The following is a 10,815-nucleotide window of genomic DNA, read 5'->3' as shown; positions in this document are numbered from 1 at the left end:
TGGTCAAACGGCTAACTTTAAAAAAACCCGGTTTTTGTTTTAAAAATCTATACTATATTCGCACTTTCGTACCGTGTCACGCACTATCTATATCAGTCGTCGTTCCAGGAAAAAACAATAACTATTATGCATGTCGTGCATCGCACGGGTATCCCCTCTAGTATTATTAACATGAATGTTACTTATCAACGTAAACATTAACTTGCAATAATCATACGAATCCATGTTTGTTAAAGTTATTAATTAAAGTCAATCGATTTTTTAAATGAATTTAATACATCCAGTTCATATTATTTCTTTCTAAATGTTTCATTACTTATCTAAAGACATTATAATTATATGCATAAATATAAGCAATGTAAACATTTATGAGTTTACATACAATACACCTAATAACTTTACAACATACTTTACAAGCATAGTTGTGAAACAAGTTATTCTGATACATTGTTTTATTTGATTAATATAGAGACATTAATATTTTTTTACACAAACAAATATAATTTTCAATTTAATATCTTTTTAAAAACAGACAAATCGAATTTAAAAAAAAAAAGAATAACGTGTTTACTTTGTAAATTTAAACAAACTATTGTAATTATTATTTTAAATTGTTTGATTTCGTTTATATTTAGCAATGGATATGCAATACATATTTTCAGTTTTTAAATGAGATGATAAATATCTTTACAAATTTAGATATTAATATGATGTAAAATTTTACATAATATGTTTAACTTTTAAATTTGAACAATTAACTTTTTATATTACCATAAATTAACGTTTACATTATTTTTGGGAACTGCTAAATCAAAGAAATTCTTTCACCTTGATTTGAGTATTTTAGTAAATTTTCATTACCAAATTTCAAATTTTAAAATTGATTGATAAAATTTCAAACCCATCCTCTATTATAAATACCTTTCTTTCATTGTGTTTCATTCACATCTAACATTTAGAGTTTCTGTCAATCCATTCTACACGATCAAAGGTAATGCTACTATCTATTTCATCACTCATCGATTGTCCGTTAATATCAACCTAATTTCTTTGATTTCTTTTCATCTGTTATTTTTTTTATTTATAACAATGTTTTTTTTTTTAGAATAAAAGTTACATGATCATGTACTCTTATTAGTATTATTATTCAGTCTACCTCTTATTTCCAGATTACAATTTAAATTGTTATACGGAATTATTAAGTTTAATGCGTATGTGGATTAATATTGTTTATAATTCAGTATCTTATTGCTTTTTATTTTATATACTATGCAATTGGTTCCGGTTATAGTTAATTCCGTTTATTGTTATACATAATAACTTTAAAAGAAATAATAGTTACTGGATATTTTTGAATCTTATTGCTTTTTTATTTTTATACCGTGTAATTGTCTCCGTTTATAGTTAATCTCGTTTATTGTGACACATAATAACTGAATATTATAAAATTTTATTTTATAAGCATATATAAATTTTAATGTGTATTACAATTACAATTTGTTTTTGTTGTTCATTCTTCCATTGTACTAATAACATTATTATACATTCATATATTGTTTAAATTAACAACTTAAATTACCGTTATTATATATTTTGATACTATTTTAGAGATTTTTAATTAACGTTCTTATATGTTGTAATACACAGTTAAACATGCTTACGTGTTTTTTATATTATATTTAATTTCTTTTATTCTCACACATAATAAGTTTTTGAATTAAAAATTTATTGTGTAATCATAGCAAGAAATAATAGATATTTTTTTTAACGTATACATAAAGTTTTTTTTTTATTTCTTATATCTTTTATTGTAGCAAAATTATATCATAAAATGGAGAAGCTTGGGTCTGAATTGATTGTGGACGAGATTTTCATGAGGCTGCCTGCAAAAGCTATAGGTCGTTTCAAGTGTCTATCTAAATTTTTTCGTGATGAACTGTCAAATAACAATTTTGAGATTACGCATTCTAGGCGAATTATAAGTTCGCTACAAAAGAAGCTTCTTTCCTTAAAAGACAACACAATTATTGTTGACAACATAGTAGGGGGTAATTTTCAAGCCGATACAAGCAAAACTATAATTTCTCCATCTAATGTCCATCCTTCATACTTACGTGTTTTAGCGTCCTTTTGGCCGATGACTACTTTGATCGTAATTTTGAGCGAAACGATGATACTGGTGGAATGTACTTTGACGACTCGAACGATCTCAAAGTTCACCACATCAATCGTTACCATAATGTTCTTAATGCACGAGTTTACTCACGTCGTCGTGAGTCATGGAGAAAGATAAATTCATTGAACGTCACTAATTATGCTTCAACATATTATTCATGGTCTCCCGGAATTTATTCTGGTAGAAGCATTTATTTTATGGTTTCCAATTATTGGTTTCCACCAGGTGAGAGACACATGGTAGCTTTCGACGTTGTTTCCGAAACTTTCAGCACAATTCCTTTTCCCGAGGTTTTTGATTTGAATCCTTGGCAAGGACATTTTTTGAGCATTGAAATGAAGCTGCACGTCATTGTTGTTGGACGTTCTGAAAACCTATATGCTGATTTGTTCAAATTTGAAGATGAGTCTTGGGTCAAGGTGTTTTCTTTCAATACGCTTCATGTTGTTGATTATTTTGAAAGGCGTCGAAGGAATAATATAATTCAAGAAAACAAGTGGCTCATAACAAGCATTTGGGGTGATATTGTTGAAGTTGACCTTTCCAACGACTCTTTTGAGTACCTACAACATGTTGATGACTACACCGGTCCTAAAGGAGCTTTATTTATCGAGACCACTATGTCGCCTATAGTTTAAAAATTTTTATATTATTGTTTCAACTGCTTAATCTTATATCCTATCTTAAACTGAATAACTAAAGACCTTATTATACTTTCTTTTTTCGTTGGTTTAATACAGCATTTGAAGTTATGTATTCACCTCAAGTGTGTTTTGTTTCTGTTTGTGATTTTTTTAATTTTTGTGATGCATTTATATTGTGGTTGTATAATGTTAATTTAGGATAACATAATTGACGTATCAATTACTATATAATACATAAGAATGTTTAGAATGTCATACTTAAATACATTTAAACTTTACTACAATTTTGGAATGTCGCATGCTTAAATCGTATCACATTATGATTTCAGGAATGTCTAAAAGAAAAAACGAGTTTTCATCTGAATCTTACAACAAAGGAAAGGAAAACATTTCTAACGGTAATGTCGTTAATTTAAATATCGATTTTTATTTCATATAGTTTTATTTTATGTACATCTTTATACATAATTTAATCATGTTAATTACAGGTGTTTCAGCCATCTTAAATACGAATGCATCTACAAATATTACAACTGGTCATACAAATGGTAATTTAAGTTGTTATAAATATTCAAACCTTTTTGCTTTACCAGAAAATTAAATTAATTTTTATATTGTATTACGTTTATTTTTTATCATGTATATCTTAAGAAACAATCTGTTTTGCTAAACTGTCTATTTTTTCCCTTACAGTTCGTAGAGGTAGAAGACCATTATCGACAATTACTAATGGTACTAATTTACTAACTTTTTTTACTTTCCTGTTTTTGTACATTCATGTTCATTGATTTTTAGCTATTTTTTCCATAGAAAATTAATTTTTATGTATGTTGTTGTTTTAGTTGTTGTCCCCACTGTAACACAAGATCAGGCAAGACATAGTCGAAAAATTAGGAAAGTATTATTGGATAACAAAAGATCTAAATTACATGGATGTCCATCAAATGTTGACCATACAATGGTCATAACAACTGATTCGCTACCCACTCCTTCTATTCCGACCGTTACCCAACAATTATCTGCTTTATCTGCAGGTTAGTTTATATTTTGTTTTTTTTGTAATTTATAATAGCCGTATTTAAAATACCTTATTTTACTAAACTTGCATTTCACAATATGTTTAATTCAACGTAATCATATATTTTTTTAATGTTATTTTTATATAACAATATTTTATAATTTGTATATATAGATAACAACCGTTTAAGGGAAGTAAATTTGGAGAATACAAGATCTCCTCTGAGAAATAGTATATCATATTCCAATAGGAATATACGTAGCTCTCCTGATCTAGAAGCAACTCCAAATGTCATTACTAATCGAACTGCATCATTCATGGGAACAAGTAAATACTTATTAACTTTTATACACTTCAATGTTTTTGTATATAAATTTATATCATGAAGATTATAATTTTTTTTATATATATTATAGGCAATTTAAGTTGTGTTACGAACAATGGTACTCCACCAGCAGACGCTACTCCCGGTAAACGTAAGTTAATTGGTAGACCACGAATTACTTCTCCAATACCAATTATTGACTTTACCACAGAGCAGATTGTGGTTCAAGATCCCTTGAAAGGTGTTTCAAAAGGTACATTTCAAATAATTTGTATTCTTATGCACAAAAAGTATTAAATTTGTCGATATAATGTTATCTTCTTTATTAAATAACATTGTTAACATTTTTTTGTTAATTTTCACAACAGATTATTTGGACCATGGTGACCAATGCGTTACTTGTGAAGTATGTAATGCAAAGTTGTGGAATGCAGAAAAAGGAAAAGGAAGAAAAAAGGATGGAAAAGTTTGTTATTTCATTTGTTGTTCTTATGGCATAGTAGAGCTTCCAGATTACAAAGATGCAAGAGGAAGTTATCGAATCCTGTTTACTAACAATGGTGATGAAAGCAAACACTTTTTTAAAAATATTCGCCGTTACAATTCAATGTTCGCATTTACTTCAATGGGTGGTAAGGTTGATTCGACGGTTAACAGAGGCAATGGTCCTTTTTGCTTTAGAATTAGCGGTGAGAATTATCATACAATTGGAAGTCTTATGCCAATCAACGGAGCTCAACCAAAATTTTGCCAACTATACATATATGATACTGAGAACGAAATTTCAAACAGGCAATCGATATTTAGGTAAAGTCCATTTTATATTGTTACCATAAATCCATTTTTTCAGCTTATTAGTTCATATTTTATGACAATTTGAATAATATTTGATAACATTTTTGTAACAGGGGTTCAGATGGTGCATCTTCTTCTTCCTCGGCAAATGTTGATCGTAAACTAATCGAACATATAAAGGATGTACTAGACAATGACAATGAGTTGGTCAAAACTTATAGAAGAGGTAGGGATTCCTTCCAAGACAACCCTAATGTAAATGTGAAGCTTCGAATAATTGGAGCAAGAGAAAAAGATGGTCGCACGTATAACTTACCAACGGCTGGTGAGATTGCTGCTCTTATTGTTGGTGATATCGAAAATGTCGTTGAAAATAGAGATATTGTAGTTGAGACTCGAACAGGTGAACTAAAAAGAATTAGTGAGTTGCATCCATCATATCTCGCACTACAATATCCGATTCTGTTTCCGTACGGAGATGATGGCTACAGAATTGATATCCCTCATAGAGGTGTTGTTGATGTTGTTAATAAAACACGTCCAAAGTGTACTATGAGAGAGTTCTTTGCCTATCGTATCCAGGATCGTATAAATCAGTTTTCATTAATCCTTAATTCTAAGAGGCTTTTCCAGCAGTTCTTGGTTGACGCGTATACTATGATAGAGAGCGAGAGACTTAGGTACATACGATATCAACAAAAAGATCTTAGGTCCGACACATATGAAAGCCTCCGTAAATTACGAAGTAAAGGTCAAGATGATATATCTAAAGCTGGAAAACGTATTTTTTTGCCGTCTTCTTTTACTGGTGGTGCATGATATATGATGCAAAACTATTTAGACGCTATGGCTCTGTGTAAATGCTTTGGTTATCCAGATTATTTTATTACCATAACATGCAATCCAAAATGGCCAGAAGTTCAACGGTTTCTCAAAGACACCAATCTTAGTCCGGAAGATAGGCCTGATATCCTGTCTAGACTCTTCAAAATAAAACTCGATTCAATCTGCAAAGATTTAAAAAAGAAGCATCTATTAGGCAAAGCTTCAGCAGGTAATGTTAACAAAATAATTCAATTATTAGTCATCATCAAAGCTAACACTTTGTTTTATTTTTCTGTAGTTGTTTACACTATTGAGTTCCAAAAACGTGGTTTGCCTCATGCACATTTATGCTTATTCATGGAACCTGAATTCAAACTACCTACTGTGGACCATGTTAATTCATTTATATCTGCTGAAATTCCAAACAGAGATGAAGATCCAGAATTATTCATCCTGGTGAAAGAGTATATGATACATGGTCCATGTGGTAATGCTAGGTTGAGCTCTCCATGTATGGTAGATATGAAGTGTTCAAAAGGCTTTCCAAAAAAGTTTCAAGATCATACAGCACTAGATTCAAATGGGTTTCCATTATACAGAAGGAGAAACAATGGTGCCTCTGTTGTGAAAAATAAAATTGAGCTTGATAACAGGAGTGTTGTTCCTTATAACAAAAAATTATTGAAAAGATATCAAGCTCATATCAACGTTGAATGGTTCAATCAAGCCGCGTCTATAAAATATCTTTTTAAATACATCAATAAAGGTCCTGATAGAGCCACTATAGCTGTTGTGCATGGTGATAATCAACCGGAAGAGCAACCACAAGACGAGATCAAAGAGTATTACGATTGCCGCTATATATCAGCTTGCGAAGCATCTTGGAGGATATTTGCTAACGAAGTACATTATAGAAGACCTTCTGTTATGAGGCTTCCATTCCATTTACCTGGCCAAAAACCTGTTGTTTTCGGCCCTGACGAGGATATTAACTCAGTTCTAAACAAACCGTCAGTTAAATCTTCAATGTTTCTATCATGGATGGAACGTAATGAAGACCCAAATGACCTGTTGGCACGTACACTTACATACGTTCAGTTCCCTATTTTTTTATGTATGGAAGCTTGACAAGCGAGTATGGGAACCAAGAAAAGGGAAAAAATCAATTGGCAGGATTCATTCCGTATCTCCATCTTTAGGTGAAGCGTATTTCTTGAGAATTCTTCTTAACAAGGTTAGAGGACCAACATCGTTTTACGACATTAAAACAGTTAATGGTAAAGTTTACGATACATACAGAGATGCTTGCTACGCACTTGGTCTTTTAGATGATGATTCAGAATATGTAGAGGCAATAAAAGAAGCAAATTTAACTGGAAGCGCTTCATACATTCGGAATTTATTTTCTACGATGTTGTTATCCGGTAGTCTTTCTAGACCTGAGGTTGTTTGGGAAAGTTCGTGGAGATACATGGCGGACGATTTTGTTTACAGATTAGCTAAATACCATCGAGTTACAGGTACGTTTTGTTTACACTGAAATTTATTACTTATATTTTTTGAAAAAATAATATGATGTGTTCATCATTATTTAAGTTATTTTATCTTATTATGATGAAATGGTTTCCATATTCATAAGATGAATTTGTTTTCTTTCTTATTGCGTAGCGTTATCAATTCCGGATCACCAACTGAAGAACTATGTCTTGGTCGAAATTGAAAAGTTTTTATTGCGAAATAATTCTTCTTTGCGAAGATTTGAATCAATGCCATATCCAGATATGTCGTCTTCAGGTATTTCCGATTGTTGTTTGATATACGAGGAGCAGGCATATGATACAACATACCTTGGAAATCTGTACGATAGTCAGTTGACAATGTTAACTGATGAACAACGCTCTGTTTTTGAAGAGATTATGGCAGCAGTAAACAGTGATAACGGTCGGATTTTTTTCCTTTATGGCTATGGCGGAACAGGTAAAACATTTCTATGGAAGACATTGTCCGCTGCAATTAGATCAAGAGGTCAAATCGTGTTAAATGTGGCTTCAAGTGGAATTGCATCGTTGTTGTTAGATGGTGGCAGGACTGCACATTCCAGGTTTAGCATACCGTTGAATCTTACTGAAGATTCCGTATGCAATATAAAACCAGAAAGTGATCTGTCTAAATTACTTCATGAGACTAAATTGATAATTTGGGATGAAGCACCTGTGGTTCACAAACATGCATTTGAAGCGCTCGACAGAACAATGAATGACGTTTTCAACATTGACACATCTCTCAATTCTGAAATCCGATTTGGAGGTAAGGTTATTGTTTTTGGAGGGGATTTTAGACAAATATTACCTATTGTTCCAAATGGTGGCAGACAAGAGATTGTTAATGCCTCCTTATGTTCGTCTTATTTGTGGAGTAAATGTAAATTGATAAGACTAACTAGAAACATGAGGTTAACGGTTGGAAGATCTACGGCTGATGTTGATGAAATAAATAGTTTTGGCAAATGGCTTTTGGATTTGGGTGAGGGTAACGTTGGTGGTCCAAATGATGGAGAAGCAACTATTGAAATACCACAAGATCTTTTGATTACTGATCCATCTGATCCAATTGGAAGTTTAATTGATTTTGTTTATCCATCAATCTTGGAAAACGTAGACGCCCATAACTATTTTAGTGACCGGGCCATACTTGCACCTAAAAATGAAGTTGTTCATGAGATTAATGACAGGTTGCTAGCAATGTTTCCTGGTGAAGAAAAAGAGTATCTTAGCTCTGACAGTCTTTGTCCGTCTGAAGATGTAAATTCTACACAACAAAGACTTTACTCTCCGGATGTGCTCAATGGTCTTAAAATATCTGGCCTACCAAATCATAGGTTAGTCCTTAAAGTTGGTGTTCCAGTCATGTTATTAAGAAATATTGATCAACGGAATGGATTGTGCAACGGTACAAGGCTACAAGTAAAGAAGCTGCACAATCGTGTAATAGAAGCGGAGATAATATCTGATTCAAATATTGGTACTTGCACATATATCCCTCGATTAAACTTGATACCTTCTGATAAAAAGATTCCTTTCTCTTTTCAAAGAAGACAATTTCCACTGGCCGTATGTTTTGCAGTGACCATCAACAAAAGTCAAGGTCAATCTCTTTCAAGAGTAGGTTTGTACCTCAAACAACCAGTCTTCTCTCATGGTCAGTTGTATGTTGCCTTATCAAGGGTGAAAACAAGAAATGGTGTCAAGATACTCATACTTGACAACAACGGAAAACCTACGGATAAAACAACTAATGTGGTGTATAAAGAGATATTCAACGAATTGTGATATATACATACTAATTGTTAATAAAAAGTTATTACATGATCTGTTTAAATATGTGTATAGTGGAGGGTTCAAATGAGAAGAAATTCTTTGTAAGAAGAAAAAAGAAGAAATTTCAACTAATAGGAATGCTTCATTAGACTTCATTTAATATTTGTACTTAATGTAACTATAAGGGTATATTAGTAAACTTACATATATCATTAATTGGTAGTTTCATCTTTAATAACTAACTATATTAAATTTGTAAATTATTTTTAAGATATATATTTTTCACAAAAAATAAAAATAAAAATTCATTTATAGTGTAGGATAAATACGAGGCGTGTAGGATAAATTACGAGTTGTGTAGGATAAATTTCAATATGTGTAGGATAAATTTCGAAATGTGTAGGATAACTTTTGACGTGTGTAGGCAAAAATATTTAGTATTGAGGATTATAGTCTTAATGACTAATTAATTAGTCAAACATAATAATAAATAAGATGAGAAAAAAAACTATTTAATGTTTTACAATTGTACCCTTTTATTCTTTTTCTTCTCAATAAAATTTTCTTCTCAAATGAACCTTCCCCTATGTGTATATATTCATAACATTTAATGTAAACAACTATTATTAATCCATATTATCTTTTATCAACCCGTGTAATACACGGGTCCTTAGGCTAGTATACATCTAAATTATAACACACTTCACGCACATCAAGTTTTTGGCGCCGTTGCCGGGGACACAAGGATTTTAAGAAAGTTAGGAATCAACGGCCTAATCATATTTTTATTTTTCTTTTTAATTTTTTAGGATTTTCTTAAGTTTTCAGCTTCTGCAGAGCTCAGCACGGGTCGTGCCTGGTCAGACACGGGCCGTGCCCAGCATCGTTACTGGCAGTTTTTAGTTTTCCAAGTTACAGAAGGCTGAACACGGGGCCGTGTCGGTGCAACACGGGGTCGTGTCCAACTTTCCAGTAACTGGGATCTGGAAAACAATCACTGTAACTCCGACCACGGGCCGTGTTCGCTGAGCACGGGGCCGTGGTGAACCTTCTGACCAGCATTCTTTTCTGTTTTTATTGCAGGACTTGGAACCAGACGCCATCCTACATAGTGTATGAGCTCCATGTTCTAATAAGGACATAAAAGAACCTCTAGAAGAACCCGAACGCTTTCTCAGAAAAAGACTAAAAGCTAAAAACCAAGAGAAAGTTTCGGGGAATCCACCTCAAATGGCGGACCAACGTACCCTCATGGATTATCTACGACCCACCGTAGGTAACCTAGGCGCCGCTATCAATGCACCGAATGTTGAAGCCAATAACTTCGAACTTCGGCCGCATTTGATACAAATGCTCCAAAACTCCGCAACCTTCCATGGGCTTGCGGACGAGGATCCCCATCTACATATTACTAATTTCTTAGAAATATGTGATACCTTTCGGATCAATGGAGCATCAAATGACGCCATCCGCCTTCGAATGTTTCCTTTTTCACTAAAAGACCGAGCAAAAGCTTGGCTCAACGCCCTCCCAGCTGGATCGGTAAACACCTGGGATGAACTAGCCCAAAAATTTCTATATAAGTATTTCCCTCCCGCTAAAATGGCTAAATTAATGACTGAAATTAATACATATTCACAAGAGGACGGGGAATCCTTATATGAAACTTGGGAAAGGTTCAAGGAACTATTACGCAAGTGTCCACATCATGGCCT

General features: G+C 32.6%; 1 protein-coding gene and 1 non-coding gene across 2 annotated transcripts; one reads left to right on the top strand and one right to left on the bottom strand.

The window, feature by feature from the left end:
• Positions 1-3,151: 3,151 nt before the first annotated feature.
• Positions 3,152-9,112, top strand: LOC110895791. The gene is made up of 12 exons (XM_022143148.1): positions 3,152-3,218; positions 3,309-3,368; positions 3,472-3,552; positions 3,663-3,854; positions 4,013-4,165; positions 4,255-4,416; positions 4,532-4,970; positions 5,072-5,739; positions 5,836-6,012; positions 6,082-6,857; positions 6,907-7,303; positions 7,452-9,112. The coding sequence occupies exons 1-12, from the start codon at positions 3,152-3,154 to the stop codon at positions 9,110-9,112; spliced, it is 4,833 nt and encodes a 1,610-aa protein (XP_021998840.1).
• Positions 9,113-10,708: 1,596 nt separating this feature from the next.
• Positions 10,709-10,815, bottom strand: LOC118487682. Its single transcript, XR_004882625.1, has one exon. It is a non-coding gene; the product is annotated as a small nucleolar RNA R71 (small nucleolar RNA).

This window comes from Helianthus annuus, chromosome 15 (genome assembly GCF_002127325.2).
Source record: "Helianthus annuus cultivar XRQ/B chromosome 15, HanXRQr2.0-SUNRISE, whole genome shotgun sequence".
Classification (NCBI taxonomy): domain Eukaryota; kingdom Viridiplantae; phylum Streptophyta; class Magnoliopsida; order Asterales; family Asteraceae; genus Helianthus; species Helianthus annuus.
Note: the sequence above shows the minus strand (reverse complement) of the source record. Positions and strands in the feature narration are given on the sequence as shown.